Source organism: Neocloeon triangulifer, unplaced genomic scaffold, assembly GCF_031216515.1.
Source record: "Neocloeon triangulifer isolate White Clay Creek 2 clone unplaced genomic scaffold, ASM3121651v1 ptg000020l, whole genome shotgun sequence".
Classification (NCBI taxonomy): Eukaryota; Metazoa; Arthropoda; class Insecta; order Ephemeroptera; family Baetidae; genus Neocloeon; species Neocloeon triangulifer.
In genome coordinates this window covers 725,503-745,038 of record NW_026775561.1, presented here as the reverse complement: position 1 = coordinate 745,038, position 19,536 = coordinate 725,503, and the positions used below count along the sequence as shown (strand labels likewise).

The 19,536-nt window shown below is 39.0% G+C and overlaps 2 protein-coding genes across 8 annotated transcripts; one reads left to right on the top strand and one right to left on the bottom strand.

The window, feature by feature from the left end:
- Positions 1-471: 471 nt before the first annotated feature.
- Positions 472-16,368, top strand: LOC132203828 (putative fatty acyl-CoA reductase CG5065). 5 transcript variants are annotated; one of them, XM_059631943.1, is made up of 8 exons: positions 472-610; positions 10,949-11,094; positions 11,163-11,279; positions 12,483-12,877; positions 13,365-13,702; positions 14,339-14,543; positions 14,836-15,093; positions 15,893-16,368. In XM_059631943.1, the coding sequence occupies exons 2-8, from the start codon at positions 11,005-11,007 to the stop codon at positions 16,050-16,052; spliced, it is 1,563 nt and encodes a 520-aa protein (XP_059487926.1). In that variant the 5' UTR covers positions 472-610; positions 10,949-11,004; the 3' UTR covers positions 16,053-16,368. The 5 variants fall into 5 exon arrangements, with proteins under 5 accessions (XP_059487926.1, XP_059487925.1, XP_059487924.1 ...); XM_059631942.1 differs by lacking the exon at positions 472-610 and adding an exon at positions 1,582-1,712; XM_059631941.1 differs by lacking the exon at positions 472-610 and adding an exon at positions 5,279-5,438.
- Positions 16,305-19,498, bottom strand: LOC132203829 (rab-like protein 6). Of its 3 annotated transcripts, none has more exons than XM_059631947.1 (8): positions 19,344-19,498; positions 19,090-19,251; positions 18,871-19,025; positions 18,073-18,317; positions 17,751-18,023; positions 17,060-17,344; positions 16,635-16,902; positions 16,305-16,512 (listed from the first exon to the last, which is right to left on the bottom strand). In XM_059631947.1, the coding sequence occupies exons 2-8, from the start codon at positions 19,214-19,216 to the stop codon at positions 16,387-16,389; spliced, it is 1,479 nt and encodes a 492-aa protein (XP_059487930.1). In that variant the 5' UTR covers positions 19,217-19,251; positions 19,344-19,498; the 3' UTR covers positions 16,305-16,386. The 3 variants fall into 3 exon arrangements, with proteins under 3 accessions (XP_059487930.1, XP_059487928.1, XP_059487929.1); XM_059631945.1 differs by having other exon boundaries at positions 16,305-16,515; positions 19,344-19,497; XM_059631946.1 differs by having other exon boundaries at positions 16,305-16,515; positions 19,090-19,271; positions 19,344-19,468.
- Positions 19,499-19,536: the final 38 nt, after the last annotated feature.

Sequence of the window (19,536 nt, the reverse complement as noted above, 5' to 3'; positions counted from 1 at the left end):
TAAACAAGACACGAGGAAACCGTATTTCTATGTAATAAAAATTTCCATTTCAATCAAATTATAGAACTTTTCAATAGAATTATAATTTAATTGTTTGCATTTGGTTTTATTCAGTTCCAATATCATCAAGCTTTGTTTTCGAATGGAATAAAAATTAGAAAAAAACAACCCTTATAATCTCTAGGGGTAGAAATACATGGGAATGTGGATTAGCAGCAGCTTTTTTGTGCACTTCATGTCGGAGGGGGTGGGGGAGCGACACGGGGTGGTTTTATGAATGTGCAGCCCTTTGCACCGCTCTGATGAATCGACTCGGGGGTGGGTGAGTCAGCGCGGCGGGGTTGCTTTCATTGATTGCGGCGAGGGCCGCGCCGCGACGGTGGTGCCACCTGCAGTGCGCGTTCGTTTTCCGCCCCTGCGCGCATCTAGCCCACCCTGGCCCTCGCGAGGTCCGCGCGCGCGACGGCAATTCGGCGCCCCGGCTGCAGGTGGCGGGGGTGGGGCGGCGCCACCACCGATAGCCTCGCGCCGGCGCCGCCAGGTGGACCCGCAGCGCCGCCAGCATCGATCTCTGCCCCAGGTTGCAGAAGTGCCAGGCGCCGAGCCGGTGGTAAGTGTCAATTTCGGGCCCGCACCCGGCCCAATTCCCCACTTCAGACGCCCTTTTTTCGGAGTTGAGTCCTTTTCATGTTCGGCCGAAATCGAAGCGAATCCAAATTCCGCCTCGCTCGCCTTCAGAAAACGGGTCCAGCGAGATCTTTGCAGATTTTTTCTCTTATCGATACACACGTTTTATTTTTTCAGAATTAATTCAATTCACGAAATCAAATAAACTCGGCCTTCTTTGCACTTATTATTGGCGCGGGTGAATCATTCAAAAATTATCTCCCACCGGAATTGGAGAAAACCTTGGTCTGGTGCAAATATATCGTTATTCAACTCCATCCGGCTTTTTAAAATAAAGCCAAAAAGTTGAAGAAATGAATTTCAAACTAAATTATGAGCAAGTTTTTGTACTTTTATGGAAACTTAATTTAAAGTTCTTGTTTAAAATTTTGAAAATTGCATTATTTTCGCTTTTAAATTTGTAATTAATTATTAAATTATGGTTCATTTCAACTCTTTCATGCCAATATTGAAATTATATTAATTTTATTATAACAAAAAAAAAATGACTTGGTAGAATTGAAATTAAATTCTTTTGGATTTTCAATTATAATGTAGGATCTTTTCTTTTAAAAAAGGTAAAACAAAATTAATATTTATTTACTTTGAAATTAGAATAAAATATAAAAATTTAACATTTATTTTATAACTAAATAATAATTCGATATTAAGAGTTTTTGGTAATTTCGAACATAAAAATAACGCTTCTTAAAAGTTAAATAATTTCACGGATTGAAAACAGTTTTGGAGAGAAATTGAGATTTAAATTTCCAACATTTAAATTAAAAACTGGAAAACAACACACATAATAATAACAATTAAAATTTTAAATTGAAAAGAAACCAAAGATCACTGCAAAGTGCGCGAGTTTTTATTTGGTCCAGAGAGTTAGTTGGTCGCTTCTTAACAAGACAATGACGCATTTCCTCTGCTCTGTGCGCGGAGACAAAAATTAAACTCGGCCGCCGCGGTTCGGAAAAAGACTCTCTTGTGTCGAGAGACGCTCATGAGATGTGCTCGATTTTGCTTTCATCTTTGCAAGCAAGGTGAGTCGCAAGCGCTTGACATTGACCAAACAATTGTTTCCCCTGAACGCGAATAGGAGGTTTTTTTTCAGCCCACGTACGTAATAATAAAATGCAAAATGTCATCACTCGCGCGGCTGGAGAACTTTCTGCACTCGGCGTAATTAAAAAATGAGCACCAAGGATGTTAATCTCGATTCCAAGCAAAGGCGTTTTATGATGGATGACGGCAGAGGTGATTATTGCTGCGCGGGTTCGCAGCATCAGGCCGGTCGGTCGACGCATGACTTTATTAATCGCAAAGATCACCTTCACCATTAAATTACTCCCCGTTTCTTGACTCCCCTTAGCGTATGCAAAAAAATCCAAGGTCAAATTTTCCGCTAAGAAGTTAAAATTAGTCATGAAAATTCACCTTTCATTCGTTATCCAGTGGCGCTTATTTAAAAAAATGCATGATTAAAAATGACATTTTTTTAATGATTGTGAGGTTAAAAAAAAAATAAAAAAATCAATTAATCTTTGTTCTAATTTCCACAGAAACTAAAATTTCCAAAATTGCCCTCTTAATATTTTTTACCAATATCGATTCTAAATTAATCAAGCTAAATTTTCCTCAATGGCTCAAAAAATCCTAGGGTTTTCATTTTCAAAATTTGAGTCAGAGACAAAATTTATTGCCAAAAGTATGACCTTGAACGTGTTCCAACACGTTTGGTCAGTATCGAAGAGGGCAGGTAAAAATGGAGCTCAGGAGGATTCTTGTGAGATTATTATTTTGCATAGCAACATGACGAAAGAGAAATATTTGAAAAGAAAAAAATGCTCACCTACTAAAATATTCTAATTTAATTTAGATCAAAAGAAAAATAACCTTTCATTATCACCGCACACCGATTTTAAATTAAGGGCTACAGTTTGTTTTCCTACACGTCCAAAAAATCTAAGACTTATTATTTTGAAAATTTGATTTCAATTCAAAATTTAGCTGCAAGCGACCTTGAACGTGTTCTTACAAGTTATTTGGCCACTGTTGAAGAGTTTTCGGGCGTCACAAAATTGGACTAGACAAGTTGTTTCCAAATTTATATCGCCAAGTCACCAACAGGAAACTTAAAAAGTAGATATTTTAATTATTCGAAGAAAAAAATTGCAATTTTGAATATAATTTTGAGAATATTTTGAATATCATAGGGGGGTGACCTATAAATAGGTCGTCATCATTGGAAAAATATCATCCCATGTTGTATTTCAATATCTTTTCACGCGTCCCTTTATATAAAGTTCATTTAAGAAAAAAAAGTAATAAAAATATACAATTAACTAAATTTTTCATTGTTGAGTTTCTTGAAAAGCATGAAATTTATGGAAATAATTAAATAAAAATAATTCCAATATACATATATTAAGAAATGAATGAAAAAAACGCGTGCGTTTGTTTTGGTGCGCGTCGGATTTGTTTTGAGCCGAGCTGCTGGGAAATGCAAAAGCGTTGAGGAAATAATGAAGCGCGCGCGACTTTCACCTCAATTGTAAATTTCCCTGCTCACAGAAAAAATTTAGATCCGCATCGTGTTTACTTTTGCGATACTTCAGCTATACTTTTGCTATTCACTTGCTTTACTTTTTAAAAACTGTATACCTGTTTAACACGGGCCTTATGAGGGAGGGTTTTTATACCTGCTCGTCAAACTATTGTGTTTTGTAAAGAAAGGAGGGGGAGGGATGCAAACGCATGTATTTTAGAGCGCGGCCGGCAAGGGTCGCGCAGCAGGCGAGCTGTCAAAAGTAAACCTAGAGTATTGCAAATGTATGCGTGCGGGACCGAAAAATAAGCGTTTTAGACCGCGAGACGTGATGAATACTAAAAGTATACTAGAAGTATCGCAATTGTAAACACGATGGGTACCTAACCGATTTCTGTGAGTGGCTTATACACATATATTGTCGTCAATTAGTAGCCGCGACTCGGATCCAGTTCTTACCTCACGCCACCTCTCTTGCATAACATATTCTCGCGGGCTGCAGAGTCGCCGTAATAAAATTGTGTGTGTACCAAATACACAGAAGAAGTAAAAGCTGCTGCTGTGCGCGCCAAACTGCGCACGCACTTTTCGCTCAAAACCCGCGTCTTTTGTTTCAAAATGAAAAACATTTAAAATTATTTAATCTGTAATATTGGATTAAAATTATATTTAATTGTATTTACTATAAATTTTCTAAAATGATTCTTTTCTCAAAATTGTCCGGTCGAAGATTAGAAAAAAATTTCACCAAATTACATTTTCATATTCTTCAAACATCAAAATCTGATCTGATGAGAAAAGGTTCAGCTCCTCATTAATTAAACTAAGATTAAATTATAATTATTGAGTCCAACTAACTGATTGAAATTTACCGAATTCGGTAACATAAATTTGTGAATTTCTTCAGCTCTTGATCTTCAAAGTGGCACCTTTTGAAATTTTTATTTATTTAAGGTCGCCTTTGCAGTTTTTGCCACCAAAATAATTGAACTTTCTTCGCGCCAAGGTTGTGAGAGAGAGGGTTATTAATTAATGTGTGTGACCAAAAAATCCTCATTTTTTTCGCAAATGTTCTGAATTTCGGAGACTCGTCGTGTTGAGAGGTCGCGGGGCTGGACGCGCCGACGAGAATCGAATCCTTTCCTGCTTGAGCAAGAATAAGAAAAGTAGTTTTCTCTTTATATTGGCAATCGATGATATAAATACCGACCTTGACACGCTCTTGATTTGCTGGGCCAAAAACCTGCAAAATCTTTGAAAATTGAAGCTTTTTTCCACATTGTCAAGAAAATTCGCAGCACATCCTGCTTTTTTTCTCGAGTCCCATCTTTAATCATTTTAATTAACGTGTCTTTGAAAATATTGGCAACTCACGAGCAATGATGGTGCCGTTTTAAATTCAAAGTCATACTTTCTTTTGAAGTCTCCAAAGCTGCAGCAGCGATCGATAGATTTCTGTCCAAGACAAAGGACATTTTATAAGGATGTAATTTCATGAACGTCATTCAAATTAAAGAGAATAATAAAAAAAAAATCCTTACAAAAATGTACGTCATTCAAAATGAATAAAAAATTAATTTGCCATTTTTTTTCAGTTAGTATGGGATTTTTATTTAAGGATTTAATTATATGTGAACGCCAGAAAAAGTGAGTTAAGGAGGAAAAGATACGTCATAGCTGAAAAAATGCAGAGTGCCTAATTGGAATAGCAAAGGTGCGCATATGTTGATGACTCTCAATTCTTTTCTTGATAAAAGAATTCGCTATTTTATGGTCGCCAAACTTATACAACCTTGAAAATTATCCAAACCAATCAGGTTTTTGAAATTTCAATGATAAAATGAATCAGTTGAAAGTGGAAAACTTTTCACACACAAATAATATCGGCCAAGGGGAGCAGCAAATCTCGCTTTTGATTCTAGAAGATTGAAAATTTTCTCTGATTTAAATATAATTATTCTGAAAATCAGTGCAAACAATTTGCAGGAATTTTTTCCACCGAACATACTCCGAGTTAATACAAGCGAGGGACTTAATTGAAAGGAGCAAAAAGACGTGACGGAGCAAAAAGGTGGCAAAAAGGAGGAGCCAAGTTTGCAGGCGCACCACGTTTTGGTTGCGGGCCTGAGAATCGAATAAGGCAGAAGCTGTTTGCACTTGGGCTTGACGAGTTCGAAACTGCGGCCCTTCGCTCTCCCCTTATCCAAACCATCGCCAAAAGGTACATATAACTCATTATTTTGCCCTCTGTTTCATTTCAATGTTTATTAAGATTGGAGTAGGCTTTCTTGGTAGGGTTTCTAAAGCTTTTAAAGTTAGACAATTTTTAGGATTCAGTCACTTTTTGTAAGCTCAATTTTACCAGATTTTAACAAATACTTGATCATTTGAAATAAATTTTATTTTTAACATGATTTTTTATAAATAACCATTCAAAGATCCTTATTCATATCCTTCATGATTCCAGAAGTAAATTAAATTGATTGATATAATAATTGAAACAATTTAAATAACCTTTAAATAAATATAAAGATAAAAACTGTATTTCAAACAGAAAGCAATTATAAAACGCTTTGCAAAAACTGTTATATAAATTTTTTCAAATTCTTCGTGGTTTCCCTTCTTATTAATCTTGTTAAAATATTTTTTTTACCTCTAGAAGTCTAGAATTGTTTTAATTAAATTTTAGCAAATGCACTCTATGTAATTAATATGGCACTAAAAAGAAGGCCAAGAAGGGGAAATACTTATTTTTTCCAACTCCAAATTACAAAATTCAGAGACTATATAAAATTTGAAACATTAAAATTATCACATCGACGTTAGAAAGAAGAGTTAAATTAAATTTGTTTCTTATTCTAAATTAAAAATATAATAGAAGGATAAATTAAATATTTAATAAACCACTTTTAATCTTTTTGATTGATTTCATTAATTGATTAAAATTGAAATTAAATCATAAATTTGCTAAACAACTTATCTATTGGACCAGCCAAATTATTACGTTAGGTTGAGATTCGGCGGCACGCGCGCCGCTATTGATTGAGCGCGCACATGTTATAGCATCTTGCAGATTTATTGACTAATCTCTGTTGTGTGTATAAATAAGGAGGGCCATTAACTTTGGAAAACGAGCGGAAAGAAAGTTCTCTTCTCGGAAGTCATTTTTCGCGTATTCGATTGCGGAATTTCGTCTCAAGGAAATTCATAAACCAAAGAAAAATTCACGATCTCATTGAGTTGTTCAATGGTTCTTCTTTTCAAACCTAAATTAAGAAAAAAAAAAAAATAAGAAAATCAGTTCAATCAGGCGATAGGAGAATTGCAAAAACTCCTAAAATTGGCCGCCTTTTGATTCTTTCAACGCCAGTATATTTTTTATTTTGAATTCAAGGTGATTGAATAAAAGATTTCATTATTGAATTACAGAACTCATGGCAAACAATTACCAAACTTTTGCTTGAACCTAAAAAAATTAGCCATTTGTTATTCTCACTTTGCACCTTTGGCGATCGGCACACATTTTTCAATTATAATTCTTTGCGACCGCAATGAGCGCATTTTTTCCTCTTGCTCTCGGTAATGAACGAGTAATGTAGGCACGAGTACGAGATTGACTTTCGGTCTCGCTTGTCCTCAAAACCTCGTGTCCCACAATTCACAGATGGGGAAATTATTGCTCCGACTGAAAATTCAAAATATAATAAACACGAAAAGGCGAAATTTAGAAGAAAAATATATCATCTCGGAGTAATTTTATCCAAAATAATTGTTCAAATTTTTTCTTAAAATTATACTAAACTGAATGAATTGAAAAGTGAGCGATTATTTTGTTTGGTCAACGACGACCTTGGCGTGCGTGCGAGAAAATTGGAGGAGAGGGGTTGGGGGCGGGTGCAGCGTCCGCGGTCCACGTCATTATAGCGGTGTAGGCAAAAGGTCCGCGCCGCTCCCTCCACCTGCCGAAGCCGCCGAAGCCGCCGCCGCCGCCGCCGATGTAGGTTACTGAGTACGGTATTCCTGTGAGACTCTGGGTCAATAGTGAGTGAGCCGCGCCAGGCCAAGCATCTCTCCGAGACCGACCCTAGCTCCGTGCGTGCGTCCGACACCACCTCAACCCACCCAATCTGTGAGCCTCGAATTTCGTTTTTCACGTCCACCGCAATTCAAAAATTTATATCCGAACAGGGGAGGGGGTAATTTTAATTGTTGACAAGCCCGGAAGCTGCGTTTGCATTTTCTCGAAACATCTGCAAACAAGAAATTTCTCTTGCTTGCGCAATTCCCGCAATAATAATAATGATTTTATTGAAATTTCTTTCACGGATTGGAAAATAATAAAAGTGCAAAAGTGCATTAACCTGTCGTCGTCACGCTCGATCGTCTGCAACAATGGGCTGCACTACTTTTTTCGGTGCGCACCGTTCGCTCGTCTACGGACAAATGCTTTTTAAACTAAAAAAAAAATGGTGCTCAGAACTTGTTCCAATCACTTTTGTTTGTCTCATTTTGAACTATTATGAAATTCATCATTCTTCAAACTGAATGAAACACAGATCTGCGCTTTTTAAATATAATATTTTTGTTCAAAAGCTACTAAAAGAACAGGTTTAATTGATATTTTTCCATCAAGTGGTGCTCAAAAACTAATTTGCCTTCTATTCTCAAACTTTAAGAGACTTAGAATGAAGAAAAAAAAGTTCTATTATTTCGTCTAATTTTGATTTCGAGCGTTTTTTCTTTCAATTTTATTTTATTTTTTGTGAGTGCGTAACGCCATATCAAGTCAAGGATGTTAATCTGTGGCAAAAGTGGCGAAATACGGTTTCGCAGGAGGTGCGCCTGCGAATATATTTCATTCACTTTCAAATTACTTCACCCGCCGACGTGTGTTAAGCCTTGGCATTGTCGCACCCTAGGACATTTTCTATAACGCGCAGTCCATCCTCTCTGCACTGCTTAATTTTTTCTTTTCGGCGTGGCGAAATAATCCAGCGCCGCCGGCCACGCAAACCAGTCTGACCTCACGTGACCTGCGACGCCAAGCAAGGCCGAAAAAATGTGACATTTTGAATTAATCCGTGTTTTTCTTAATTACTGAGTGAGATTTTTCTATGCATCCGAGGAGTGCAGTGGAAAGAAGGTCTCGTGCATGAAAACAAGGTCAGCATCCGATTGTTTGCATACCGGGTGGGATTGCAATGAGATCTCTCATGACTCACTTTCCTCAGGGGAATTCCCTACTTTTTGATGGAAAATTTATTGAAATTTTGAAAAATAGTGCAACAATATCTTTAACGAGGAGAAATTAAAAAAAACTACATTTTTTCATTAAATTCATTGCAAATTTTTTATATCGACTGATCTATTTATTTGTTTTCAATCTTAATTGCGGCGATTTAAACGTAATTTGGTGAATTTTATTCATTTTAGGTCAAGAAATACATTGTTTTTGAAACTTTTGTTAAGAAACAATGTTAAATTCAAAAAATTCAGTTCTTCGAATGACTTAAATTTCTCCTTGGATGAACTGACATGAACAAATTTTAATTTTGAGAACAATTCCATATTTTATGGCAAAAGCTTTTTCTTAAAACATAACAATTGATTTGCTCCGTTCTATTGTTAAAAATGTAAAAAAAATTTCATTTTCTTGCAATTTTCTAGACACTGTTAGATTTCAGTCGCTCGATCGATTCTAAAAATGGAAGGAAATCTAAACATTTTCAATTAATTTCACTAGTTATTTTGCGTTAAACTTTATAAATTTCATAATTAAAAACTGTTTATTTTGTGATTATTTTTTTTGGTTTAAAATCAAATGAAGGTTAATTTGTCTAAAAATTTGATTGATCAAAAGAAGTCAAATCAGACGTTTATGTTGGCCGCAGAAGTCGGTCACTTTTAGGCGCATTTTTTTTCGGCTCATATTCTTTCCTTATTTTCTTTGGCGGAAGCGCAGAGTAATAGGTACGTGCACGGCATGGAAATGACACGTGTGTGTGTCCTGTTATTGTTGGGAAGGTCATTGCCAGGCTGCACGCGTTTGATTTATATTGAAATCGCGCGCGAATTATATTGAGTTGGGGCCAAGCGCGGCCGCGGAGAAGTGACGCAAATTTTGCTCGGAGCGTTTTTCGCGAAAGCTTTTATTAGCAAAGGCGGCGCGGTTACCTCACTCGCTGCTCTTTCTTTCACTCTCCAGAAAAAAATAAGCCCACGTTGCAGTTTTTATTTAAAGTTGGGACACGCGCGAAATTCGTCGCGGACAAAGGGCCGAAATGAAATTTCCCACAAGCGCGCGGGAAAATACAAACAGCAATTTGTGGAGCGGTACAAAAACAAGGAAGCGATTGAGCAAATGAGAATTATTATTACATACACACATGCAGCTCTCTCGCCGCGGCTGGCTCGATCGCTGGCCAGCGCGCAGCTTTCTAACCAAGAGCAGCAGATGCACTAAAACAATCTCGCGCGCGCATTTGCAAGAGAGAAATGTGCCGTTTCAAAACGCAATTCATTATTTATATTCGTTCTCTGCAATAAAACCCAAAGCGGAAAGCAAAAGGGCTTCCCTGCGCCGCAATGAATAAATCTCTAAAGACGAGCCAGCGCCTCATTATCTTACGAAGGTCGCCAGAGGTCACCAGGTTCCGGAGCGCGTTGAACCGAAAAACAAAAACACTTCCTTAAAGAGTGAAACCGGTAAAATTTTTCATTCTTGAATTTGAAAAAAAAGGCCAAATTTCGTGCCCAACGTTGAAATCGCGATTGAAAAATTTGCACTGTTCAGCTTTTTATTCAGGTATCGCGTTTTCACGCCAAAATCCTTCGTGGCTTGTGAAAAATAGGTTAATTTTTTTAGCTTAATTAAATGACAAATGGGTGATCTCAGGCAATAATTTTTTAAAACATTATTATTCATTTTAATGAGTTTTTAGGTAATTTTAGGTGATAATAAAAAAATTAATAAATAATCACAAAATTGGTGATCTTAGGTGATTTTGATTGATTCTAAATTATCAATTTTTACATAAAAATTTTATATTTTGTCATTTTAGTACATTTTAGTTAATTTCCAACAAATTTACGAGGTGATCACCTATATTTTTCTCATTTTACTCCAGAATATTTCCTTTTTTAACCTAATTTAGCATTTTTTTTTAATCAATCTGAGGTTCATATTCTTGTTTGGCGGGAAAAGGTGAAGCTCCGATGAACCCCTGATTTGAAATTTGGTATTTTTCCACATTGAAAATGATAAACATTACCAATGCCCCTCTTTAATACACTTCTGGTGCCTTCTTGTTTCACGCAATAGACGCGCGCGCCACTTTCTAAATTCAATTTGATCATTGTTAGACGGTTTTGAAAGGCCCCTGGAAAGGAGCTAATCAAAAGAACAAAGTGCGTGAGAGGCCGACTCGAGGACATATTTTTACATTTAATTCAGCCAATTTTTTGTGAGTATATCTTAAGCGATTTTAAAGAATCAATCGAGAAAATTAATTTTCATGCTTATAATTTGATATCTGATACGTTCATATATATAATAACTCCTTTTTTTAATATTCTGTACTCGAAGGGCTATTTGATATGTAATGTTTCACTTGAAAAGTGCAACAGCAAATAATTCCGCAAGAAAGCGCGTCGTAATGCAAAGTGGGGCGGAAAGCGATCAGCAAAAATGTGGTCAGCACAAAATAAATTAAAAATTGTTGTGTGTTGCAGGAGGCGAGTGAGCGTGTGTTGGGCGTGAGAGAGCCTCTTAGGAAAGGATAATCGCCATGGCGACATCCGGAGGCTGCAGCCAGATCGCCGGTTTCTACAAGGGCCGCTGCGTCCTCATCACCGGCGCCACCGGCTTCATGGGAAAGGTAGCAAAATTTCATCAAAATTAAAATCTCTTTTCTTATCGGATCGATGATTAATTTTGAATTTGCAGGTGCTGGTGGAGAAGCTGCTGCGCTCCTGTCCCGAGATCAAGAGTCTGTACCTGCTGATGAGGCCGAAGCGCGGCCACGACGTGCGCGCCCGCCTCGCCGAACTCCTCAACGCTCAGGTTATAATAATTTTCGCGCGACCATTTAATTGCCTATGCGCGAAGTGAAAGTCCTTCAAACTTGGCCAGCCGTTTGCCAATAATCAGAAGAAAAAAAATTCTTCTCTCCATTATTAATACAAATACAGCTCGCGAGCGCGTTCACTTTTTGCGTCTCGTAATAATTGGCAAACAAAATTTGACAATTGCCGCGGTTTCTCCTCTTCTTGTCCAAATATTGGCCGCTTCTCTTGAACAGGATTTGCCTGAATAATTACTTTTCAGAGGCTCTTTCAATCGCTCAAGGTCGCAAATGACGTCCACTTTGAGGAGTTGGCAAGAAACAAACGCTCGGTTGTTGAAATTTCAGCACGAAAAATTTGCACAACTAACAACATGCGAAAACATGAGAATTTCTTTCGGAGGCAACGACCTCTACAAATCCGCATTCCTTATGATCATAAATAGTCCAGGAAATAAATTTTCATCGTCTTTTGCAGGGCAATTAGCCACATTTTCTTAGATTTGCCAAGGTTTACCCCTACCAACCTTTCTACAGGTTAAAAATAGTACCTTTGAAAGGTGGCGTATGTGTTATTTTTTGTAGTAATTTTTCTATTTCTTGTACAAAAATATGAGACCAACGCCATTCGATAGGAAAATTAATTTGCTTTCAAAATATTATCAATTTTACTTAAATCAAAAAATTTTTGGCGCCTAAATTTTCAATTGTTTGCACAAAGGTCAATATTTTGTCATTTTTTTTTTATTAGCTTTTTAGTTCCAGCTCGTCTGGAAATCATTTGAGAGGAAAATGTTTCATACAAAACTTGTAGAAAATTTAACTGTGCACACTTTTTGTATTTAACATTTTCTTCTAAAATCTAAAGCGAGAAAATTTATGATAAAGGAAAGGTTGAAAAATGAGATTTTCTCCTCAAAACTCAACATTTAGCAATAATGAGAAGTAAAAATTACTACAATTGTTTATAAACTTAAAGAAAATATTGCTCAGTAAAGGCAGATTAAAACTCTTTGCCAGTAAGTTTATTCACAATTATGATTTAGATTTTTCCAAACAGTAAATTGAATTTTATTGTATTTAATGAAATGATTGCAAGAATATATATTTTTATGAAAAAATTTTGCTTCTTTAAAACTCGGTGAACTTTTCCAAAGATAAAATTTGATCACATAATATTGTAATTTGTACAAATTTTGCAGATTTTCGACGGTCTGCGGAAGGAGCAGCCCGATGCGCTGTCGAAGCTGATCGTGGTGGCCGGCGACATCACGCAGCCCGAGCTGGGCATCTCGGCGGCCGACCAGCGGCTGCTGACGGAGAACGTGTCGGTCGTTTTCCACTCGGCGGCCACGGTCAAGTTCGACGAGGCGCTCAAGTTGTCGGTCGCGATGAACATCCTGGGCACGAAGCGGCTCGTCGAGTTGTGCCACAAAATGGGCAAGCTGGAGGCGCTGGTGCACGTGAGCACCGCCTACTGCAACTGCGACCGTGACGAGGTGCAGGAGCAGGTCTACGACCCCCCCGCCGACCCCGACAAGATCATCCAGTGCGTCGAGTGGATGGACGAGGACCTCATCAACGCCATCACGCCCAAGTAAAAATTTTTTACACTTTAAACTAATTAATTAAAGAGGAAATTCAGTAATATTTTTCATTCTTAAATATGAAAGAAGGCCAAATTTCGTGATCAAAGGCCACATTGAATTTAAAAATTCGCAGCCTTCACCGTCTTAATCAGGTGGATTAAATTTTCGCACCAAAATCATTTGAATCTCTATGTTCCTGTTCAGAATTAGAATATTTTCAGTTTTTTCACACATTATTACAATTCAGGGCTGAAAAATGATGAGACCGAAATCAACCCCGGACCTATTTAAAATCTGAGAGGTGCAAATTTAAAACACTTTCCACATAAATTTATCTACATTTCTCCACTTTAACATTCAAGAGTGATTAAAACTGATGGATTTTAATAAAAAAGTTAAATTTTCAATTCAAATTTAGGCAACCCCCTTGCCAATCACGTCGAGCGAGTTGCCTAACTTTTCAATTTTTAATTAATTATTCAATCTTTTTGTTAGGCTGATCGGGAACCGGCCGAACACGTACACGTTCACGAAGGCGCTGGCCGAGCACGTGTTGGTGCGGGAGAGCGGCAACCTGCCGGTGGCCATCGTGCGGCCGTCGATCGTGACGGCCGCGTGGAAGGACCCGATTTCGGGCTGGGTGGACAACCTGAACGGCCCCACGGGCATGATCGCGGGCGCCGGCAAGGGCGTGTTGCGCACCATCCTGTGCTACCGCGACCTCGTCGCCGACCTCGTCCCCGTCGACATCTGCATCAACCTCATGATTTCCGTCGCCTGGAACACCGCCGTCCACCGCCCCAGGGACATGCTCGTCTACAACTGCACCTCAGGTGAGAATTAAAAAAAAACTCTCAAGAAAACAGCGAAATCAACGTGGAAAAACATATGATAGCCGAAATGTTGAAAAGTTTTCTACTCAATATTCATTTTAATAGTAGCAGAAGATAAAAGATGCGGGCTTGAAAGGATCAAAATCATCTGAGGTCTTAGGTGTTCTCCTCAGGATGAATCTTGCAAATTTACAGAAATTTCCTCTTTTATGGATAAGATAAACATTTCACAGAAAACCTCATTTTGCAACCATTCCGCATTCCGCTTTTATAACTTTTGTCTCTTTGGATTTAGAAGAAAATGTTAAATATAAAAAGTGTGCAAAATTAAATTTTCTTCATATTTTGTGATGAAAATTTTCTCTTAATTGATTTCCAAAAGAGCTACAGCTAAAAAACAAAACAAAAATGACAAACTTTAGACCTTTGATGAAACAATTTTGGCACCCAAAATTTTGTCAATTAAGTTAACTAGGCGAGTATTTGAAACCTTACTAAATTTCTTATCGATTATCGTTGGTCCCATGTTTGTACAACGAATAAAAAATTACTAACGTAAGAAAAAAATACGCCACCTTTCAAAGGTTTTAATGTTTTGCTCTTTTTTAAACCTTTTTTTTACCTTTCTGTTTTCAGGCTCTCTGAATCCGATCAAGTGGCACCAGGTGGAGAAGTACGGCTACCACTACCTGATCGAGCACCCTTTCAGCGACGTGATTTGGTACCCGAACGGATCCTTCAAGTCGAACCGCTTCGTCAACAACCTTTCCGTGCTGGCCTTCCACATGGCGCCCGCCCTTGTGCTCGACACCATCGCCAGGATCTCTGGCAAAAAGCCCATGTGAGTTTTAATGAGGACCTGACGCCTCAGTGAAAAAAGTAAAATTGATATTTTGATGTTAATTAAATATTGATTTTATTTGGCCAACTTAATTATGGTTGTTAGGCAAATTTTTTATAAACCTTAATTGGCCCAATTTTGAAAAAAAAAGGAGAATTCCCATGAGAAACAATTTTAATTTTCAAAAAATAGTTATTCTTCCATTCTCTCTTTGGAAAGCAAGGAAAAATATCTGATTGATCATTAATTTTAATTAATTTGTGCCTTTGAATGATTTTCTTTTTTGCCATAGCATGATGCGGGTGCAGCAGAAGCTGTCGAGGGCCGTGGCGTGCCTCGAGTTCTTCACGACGCACGAGTGGCGCTTCACCAACCACAACGTGACGCAGCTGGCGGGCCAGCTGTGTCCCCTCGACCAGCAGACCTTCAACTTCGACATCAAGGGCGTCAACTGGGCCCAGTACATGGAGAACTACGTGCTCGGCACCCGCCGCTTCATCCTCAAGGAAGACCCCAGCAACTTCCCGGCCGCCCACAAACACTTGAGAAAGTAAGGAAAATAATGAATGTGTTAATTAAAAAACGAACATTATCCCGAGTTAAATTTGGGTGCTGAAAATTAAATTGGGCCTGTATTTTGATTTGAACAAAAAGGTCTTGCCTTGGATTAAAAAAAGGGCAAAAGCAAAAAATATGCAGAATTAACTTTTCTACAATTTTTGTATAAAACATTTTCTTGTGAAATAATCACCCTAAACTAAATTTTAATTAATTATTCCAAATAATGAATGTATTTGTTTTTATCGAAACAGGGTCTGAACAATTTCTTACTAATTCTATTTCGCAGGCCATATTTTTTTTCTTTCCAAAATCTTTTTAAGAAAACGTGTTCATGCCAATCAGAAGCAAAATTATGCCCGTTTCAAGTTGAAATATTAAAATTCCACAAAATTCTAATTGAAGTTCTGGCGGAAGCATTTGGGGGAAACAATTCTCTGATAAATTTCAATGCGACTGAGGTAAAATTTGTTCTGGATAAAACTTATTTAAGCACACTTTTGTGATTCAAATCTGAAATCTTTTTTGTTTGAAGAAGTTGACACTCGAGGAGATGATCATGGAAATGAAGATTCGGGCTTTTCCTCGTTGCAAAAAATTGTTTTTATTCAAAAACAAACGGCTCTACCAGTTTCGGTCACGGTCTGCGACCCTATTTCTAAACTGGTAGAGCCGTTTGTTTTTGAATAAAATCAATTTTTTGCAACGAGGAAAAGCCCGAATCTTCATTTCCTGAAATCTTTTGTTCTAACAGAATATTAAAGTAAAAATTGTGTGTTTTGTGTGTTTAGAATGTGGTGGGTGCACCAGCTGACGCAGGTGCTGACCCTGGCTGTGGTTTGGCGCGTGGTGTTGCTGCGGTCGTCGACGGCGCGCCGCCTCTGGTTCTCGCTGATGAGTCTGCTGATGCGGCTGGTGCGCGCCACCCCCCTCGCGCGCCTCGCCCCCTGACGCGAACACTGAACGCGCGCGTGTGTGGTGCAGTTTCCCAATGACTCGATAGTTTCCGAGCGGAAAAGAAGAATAAACTTTGTGCAAATCAACGCCGCCGCCAAGAAAGAAAGAAAGAAAGATTTCTCCGAGAAAAGAATGTGTGTCTCTCAAATTGTGACGGCGCGCGCAGAGAATTTTGTTAAGGGTTGTTTGTTACGCATCCTCTCTCTCCTTTTGTAAAATGTATCATTATTAAAGTAACCCCACATATATGATTAACAATTAATAGAGTCCTTTGTTTATTTTATATAATAAAACGTTTTGTTTTTCGTGAGATCGTGATTAATTTCGGTCACAGCGCTTCGTACGACTCTTCGTTCGGACTGGGACCGGCGGTGCCGTTCAAAAACTCTTCCAACTCGTCGCGCTCCTTCCTTTTCTTCTTTTTCTCTTTGCTCTTCTTCTTCTCGCCCTTTTCCTTCTAAAACAAACAAAATCATAGTTAATAATGAATCAAGCATTTCTATGTCAATTTTACACCAATCAAAATTTTTGAGGTCTCAAAATTGGCGAAATTTGTCATTTGTTAAATAATTTTACCTTGTCTTTGCTTTTCTTGGTCTTTTCCATTTTGGCCGGGACGATTTCGGGCGGTTCGTCCGCCTCTTCCCGCCCCTCCGGACTGCCCCTCCTGTTTTTGCCCGGAATCAACCAGTCCTCCTTCATGTCCAGCTTGAGTTCACTGACCGTCTGCGCGTCCGCAGGCAATTCTTCCGTGCTGCTGTCAGGGCCGTTGCCGAAACTCTCCTCCTCAACGTCGTCCTGGAATCCGGCCACCAGGGGGTTGCCACCCCCCACCTCGGCCTCACTGAAATTCACAATTTGCTATTATAAAAATTTATCAACTTTTTTGATACAAAATTATTCCATTTTGGAAGCATAAACGATTAAAATTAAAAAAATAACCAAACAAAGATATTACTTTTATCCCTTAAACTTTTTACATAATTTTTTTTGTTTTTTACCTGTCGGAGTCGTCGGGGGGCTTTGCAGCGGCTGTGTTCGGATTCGAGTCGAGTTCGTCGAGGAAGCCCTGGTCGAGGACGGCGCCGTCCGGCACAAATTCCTCCACGCTCGGCACCGCCCCTCCACTCTCAACCTTGGGGAGGGGGGCGAGCGAGGGAGGTTTCTTCAGGGGCGGCATCACAGCCTCCGGGATGGGTTGCGTGTTTTGCGGCTGCGGAATCAGGCCGACGACGCCCGTCGCCTCCGCTTTCTGCCGCCGCTGCTCATTCAATTTTTCGCTGAACCTGCAAAATAGCAAATTGAACAAGTAAAAAAGTGACTCAAATAAACTCAAAGTAGATCTAATTTTAATCAAAGTTTCAGAGCGCAAATAGGAAAAAATAAATAAATACCTTCGCAATAAATTTTTGAATCTACGGAAAAGTGAAATTAGAATAAAAAGTCCAGAAAAAAATTAACGGTTTTTTCTTCAGACTGAAATTAGGGATCAGCCGATTGGCCGAGTGTAAATTTATTTATTTAGATTTTTTTGTACAATGCCCGTAAATCTGAAAAGGCTTCAAATGAGACTAAAATTAATCAAATTAATTAATTTAACAATTATGCAAAGTAATTCTAAAAATTTCAGTTTTTTTTTTTAAAAAGAGCTCTTTTTGAAATTTCCATGCAAATAATGGGAAAAAAAATTACCTGTCGTAGCTGTTGTCGACGCTGGTTTCCTGGTACAAGTCGAGTTCGTGCAGGGTGAGTTGCGTCTCGCGGTCGTTGGTGCTGAGCTGCTGCAGCAGACTCTCCTTCTGCAGCTGCAGGAAGGGGATGTTGAGGAACTTGTGGAGGTAGCGCAGGCCGAAGCCGTTGCGCATCGAGGCCTCGGCGCACCTCACGGGCGCCGGCCGCTGCTGCGCCTCCGCGAAACCCGCCACCACCTCCGAGGACACGCTGCGGTGGTGCTGCATGTCGCACCTGCAAGCAAAGGTCAGCCACAGCGGTCGGGCAAAGGTCAACCTCGGACCTGTTGTTGAGGATGAGCACCGGGATGTGGGCGGGCACCTTGGGCAGTTCCCGCTCGATGTAGTCAAAGGTCCAGCCCTTGGTCATGTCCAGCACGAAGATGACCCCGTTCGTCCCCTTGTACACGTCCACGAACTCGGCGTCCAGGGCCACCTCGGGCGCCGCCGCGCTGTCCTCGCACGACAGCTTCAGCCCCTCGGGCGGCGGCCGCTTCTTGCCCTTGTCCACCACGTCCCACACTTCCACCTTCAAATTATTTAGTTTTAATTTTTTTTTTTTAGAGAAAATCTTTCAAGTCAAAGCACAGGTTGTGGATTTATTTAAAAAAAAAAATCAGGAAAATTACAGTCAATCATAATTAAATTTAAAAAGCAATCAAAACTCACTATTTTTAACTTTGCCAATTTTTATAAAAAAAATCATTCTGAATTTTTTAAATGATTTTCCTACATGTGAGGACAATCTAAGAAAAAATTTTCAGCCCAATCGAAGGTGGCGAATTTTTGTTGCAATTTTATTTGAGACCTCTATAAAATGACCTCTCAGGACTGAAGAAGAGGTAAAAAGTAATTCTTTAGTTCCAACTGCATTTCTGTATCTCAAAATAGAACCCGAGAGTTTTTAATTTGAGTCGGAAAAGTTTTAGACTTTTCCAATTTCCAAACCAAAATCAATCAGATTAAGTGTAATTTTCCCCTGATCTGTTTCAAAGATTCCATGTTGCCAACGAACCTTAATTTTCTTTGTCTTGGAAAGTGTGTGTCTTTGATAAGTGGATATTATGAATTATAAATAATACCTTGACCACGTCGTCGGTGGCTTTGTAGCTCCACTGAATGTCGGCGACGGCGATTTCTTCGCTCGCCTCGTAATCCTCTTTAAAAGCTTTTCCTTGCAGTCGAAGCCACAGACAAGTTTTGCCCACACCCCTGTCCCCTCTTATCACGATTTTCACTGCGAAAAAATATAATAATAAAATATAAATCTCATCTAAATAAATCAATTTAAAAAAAAGTACTGTTATACTGGACGCCTTTGGAGAATTTCTTCTGCAGCGAGGAGGCCATCGGGGTCACCCCTGCCGTGACCGGCACCTCGCCTTTGGCGCCACCGCTCGTGGTCAGTCTCTTCAGGGCCGAGAACATCGTGCAGGTCGCTGACCCTGCAGCTAGCTGATCTCCTAAATAATCAAAACAAACACTTACAAATGAATCAAAAGAGCGCCGTCGGATGTGAGCAACGAAAAAGGGTTAATTTGTAAATTAAACAAACCGAATTAAGTTCGTCTAGGGTGTGAAGGAAACCTCAGACCTTTGAGGCGCCCATGCGAGTCTCTTCTGGGAAAGTTGACGTTGACGTAATCACGAGACCAAAACTGGAGCACATCTGGAGGTGTGGGTAGGCCACCAGCAACACTAGCACCTCTGCCGAGCTAAATCGGCAACATCGAGGGCCTGAATAATAT

What these genes read in the sequence shown, in the direction of transcription:
- LOC132203828 (XM_059631943.1), top strand. Translation starts at nt 11,005, where the DNA reads ATGGCGACATCCGGAGGCTGCAGCCAGATCGCCGGTTTCTACAAGGGC. An exon ending in CCACCGGCTTCATGGGAAAG is followed by an intron (nt 11,095 to 11,162) that starts GTAGCAAAATTT and finishes TTGAATTTGCAG; the next exon opens with GTGCTGGTGGAGAAGCTGCT. An exon ending in ATCAACGCCATCACGCCCAA is followed by an intron (nt 12,878 to 13,364) that starts GTAAAAATTTTT and finishes TCTTTTTGTTAG; the next exon opens with GCTGATCGGGAACCGGCCGA.
- LOC132203829 (XM_059631945.1), bottom strand. Translation starts at nt 19,216, where the DNA reads ATGTTCTCGGCCCTGAAGAGACTGACCACGAGCGGTGGCGCCAAAGGC. An exon ending in GTCGACAACAGCTACGACAG is followed by an intron (nt 17,345 to 17,750) that starts GTAATTTTTTTT and finishes GCTATTTTGCAG; the next exon opens with GTTCAGCGAAAAATTGAATG. An exon ending in CCCCCCGACGACTCCGACAG is followed by an intron (nt 16,903 to 17,059) that starts GTAAAAAACAAA and finishes TGTGAATTTCAG; the next exon opens with TGAGGCCGAGGTGGGGGGTG.